This window comes from Silene latifolia, chromosome 5, assembly GCF_048544455.1.
Source record: "Silene latifolia isolate original U9 population chromosome 5, ASM4854445v1, whole genome shotgun sequence".
NCBI classification, from domain to species: Eukaryota; Viridiplantae; Streptophyta; class Magnoliopsida; order Caryophyllales; family Caryophyllaceae; genus Silene; species Silene latifolia.
This window is the reverse complement of record NC_133530.1, coordinates 14,232,364-14,234,838: the sequence shown is the minus strand read 5'-3', so window position 1 is coordinate 14,234,838 and position 2,475 is coordinate 14,232,364. Positions and strand designations below refer to the sequence as shown.

General features: G+C 34.7%; 1 protein-coding gene across 1 annotated transcript; it reads left to right on the top strand.

The window, feature by feature from the left end:
* Positions 1–226: 226 nt before the first annotated feature.
* On the top strand, positions 227–1,271 carry LOC141656791 (jasmonate-induced protein homolog). Its single transcript, XM_074463845.1, has 3 exons — positions 227–281; positions 428–760; positions 890–1,271. Exons 2-3 carry the CDS (start codon positions 434–436, stop codon positions 1,079–1,081), a joined length of 519 nt encoding a protein of 172 aa, XP_074319946.1. The 5' UTR covers positions 227–281; positions 428–433; the 3' UTR covers positions 1,082–1,271.
* The last annotated feature ends 1,204 nt before the right edge of the window (positions 1,272–2,475 follow it).

Here is a 2,475-nt window from a genome sequence, read left to right as displayed (position 1 = left end):
AGTGTTAGCTATTTAACTTGAGTCCCCATTTTTTTACGATTATCATAAGGTAGTCTCTTTAGTCAAAGAAAAGAAATGAAGAATATGATTCTTGTTTAAAGGAGGTGATGGAAAATTCTTACGCTATGGTGTAAATTAGAATAATGAATCTACTTTTTTTTTTTTATATCCGTTATTGCGCATAAATGTTTCCGAATACTATATAAATAGCTTAGGTGGTAGTATGGTTGGGGCAAGCAAGACGCAACGTTGAAATTATTAACATCTTCACAAATTTCAAGGTATGAAGACTTTTGGTGCATGAAACTAATTATTGTTGTTGTTATTTTTTAAATAAATTACATGCTATTTGGTTTTGTTTTATTACTTTCATTGTTTTGAATGAAACTAAGTGATTAAGATTCTTGTGTAATATGTACCATTAAAGCTCGATATGGCTACGATGCAAGAACAAAATGTCGCGGTTTGCGAGAAGACAGTCAAGCAACCACAAAATGGTACCCAAGCCACCATGAATAACCAGACCCATTTTGCTATGACCTTAGCTAGATCTCATAACTGGTCAGGCGCTCCGGTTGGCACTTTTCCGGAGAAGATTTTTCCCAATAGCAGTGCCATATTTACCCACTTGAAGGGAAACTTTTTTGGTTCCAAAGCGGCAGTGGTGTATAATGGGAAAAATGCATCAGGAGGGGACTGTTCGTGGGTTTTGGCATGGCATGCACCCGCAGATAACACATCACCTCAGACTCCTAACAGGGTAAATATGAATTATTTTAAACGCACGCACGTAATTCTATTGGTGATGATAAGTTGATTAATCATTTTATTAGGTTGCATTTTATTTTCCTCGGATCATTTTAATTTTTTTTTCTTGGTTTTAACGCAGGTGTATGTTGTATGTGGCGCAAAACAAGTCATTGCCAATCTGACCTTTGATCAAATTCAGCAAAAGTTGGACACTGCATTAACTTTTGACACTTCCACCGACGCGGCTACCAAGACACGTGCTGACGGCAACATCAGTGACACAGTCCCAGACATTGCTACTCTTATCGCGGACTTTAAACTTATACAGTAAGGTCATGGACCATAGGTGTCCATATATATAAAGTATTGTAATAATAAAGGGTCGAAAAATTACCCTATAATCTATGCCTTCATGTTTGCTTCCTGCATGTACACTTGGTTGCTAATACTATTACCTATTAAGAAGGTTAAATAAATCAGTAAAGTGAGTAATAATTATGACCATAAACTTCATTTTAGTCTATTTACATTGTCAAATTTGCGAGCCTAGTTACTTGTACAAGAACGCATGAGGATGAGTTTGCGATATTGAAGCCAACACTCGTTTATAGCCTTAAACTAATTGACTGGATTTAAATAATGGCCCCCTTTGAGACTACAAGTATAGAAATTTGTGGCCTACTAATAATTTTTTCGTAGAAGTTAAAAAAAAAAAACAATTTCCGCAATTTTTTATTTATTCATAATCTCAACATCTATAGTGTTTCAAACCACAATATATGAATAAGAGCATGTACTCATGGGACAAATAGTAGCTAGGGCCGAAATTTATCATCAATTTCGTTTAATGTTTTACCAATCTTCCTCCATAGAGACATAACTATTGATGTAGTGTTCCATGTAACAAACTTCAATGAGCAATATTAATGTCAATATATTTCTACATATGTCACTAATAGCAAGTTAAAGTAGCTAATTCCAAGAAAATTAAATGCATATTGGGAACCAACCCTAAAATAAATGTTGACTAATTGTAAATATGATATTATATTTATTATGCATTGACATCTAATATGACATTAATTAACAAGCAAATATTACATAATGATTTTAAAAATAGAATCCTTTCAAAAATAATGTTGACTAATTTTTCACTCTTGCCTAGGCCATGGCCAAGCGGACCTGGGAAGAGCTCCGTCTCCGAGGAGATATGGCCTCTGTTATAGCTATTTCATTTTGAATGGATGAGTTTACTCATTACTCAGCTCTTTTAGTTGATAGCTAAACTCATACTTATGTTGTAGGTGTTCATGCCATGATCAAGGCTAATTTCCTTTCTTGTACAAAGTTTGCTAAAGCAAAATTTATTTTTGGGCATACCATTAAATGTTACACGCTTGTCGTAAGATATGGACTACTCACTAGTGACTTAATTTAGTAGGAACAAGGTAAGTCATCTAATACACTTGAACACGTCTAACTCAACAAATTGACAAGCACGGCAGAAGTTTTGATTCTTGCACAAGGACGCCTAGTTATGAGTTTTCTCATTAATTGTATTTTAGTTGCACGAATTTAAGGTAAAACGTTTGAATTAAAAATTATAATGAGCGTTGAGGAAAATCATTAACCCCTAAACGATGACCCGGAAGTTGCTTGATCAACTACTGACCCGACCCAATCACCGATTGGAAATAGGACAACCGGATTAAGGTGTCTAATTAA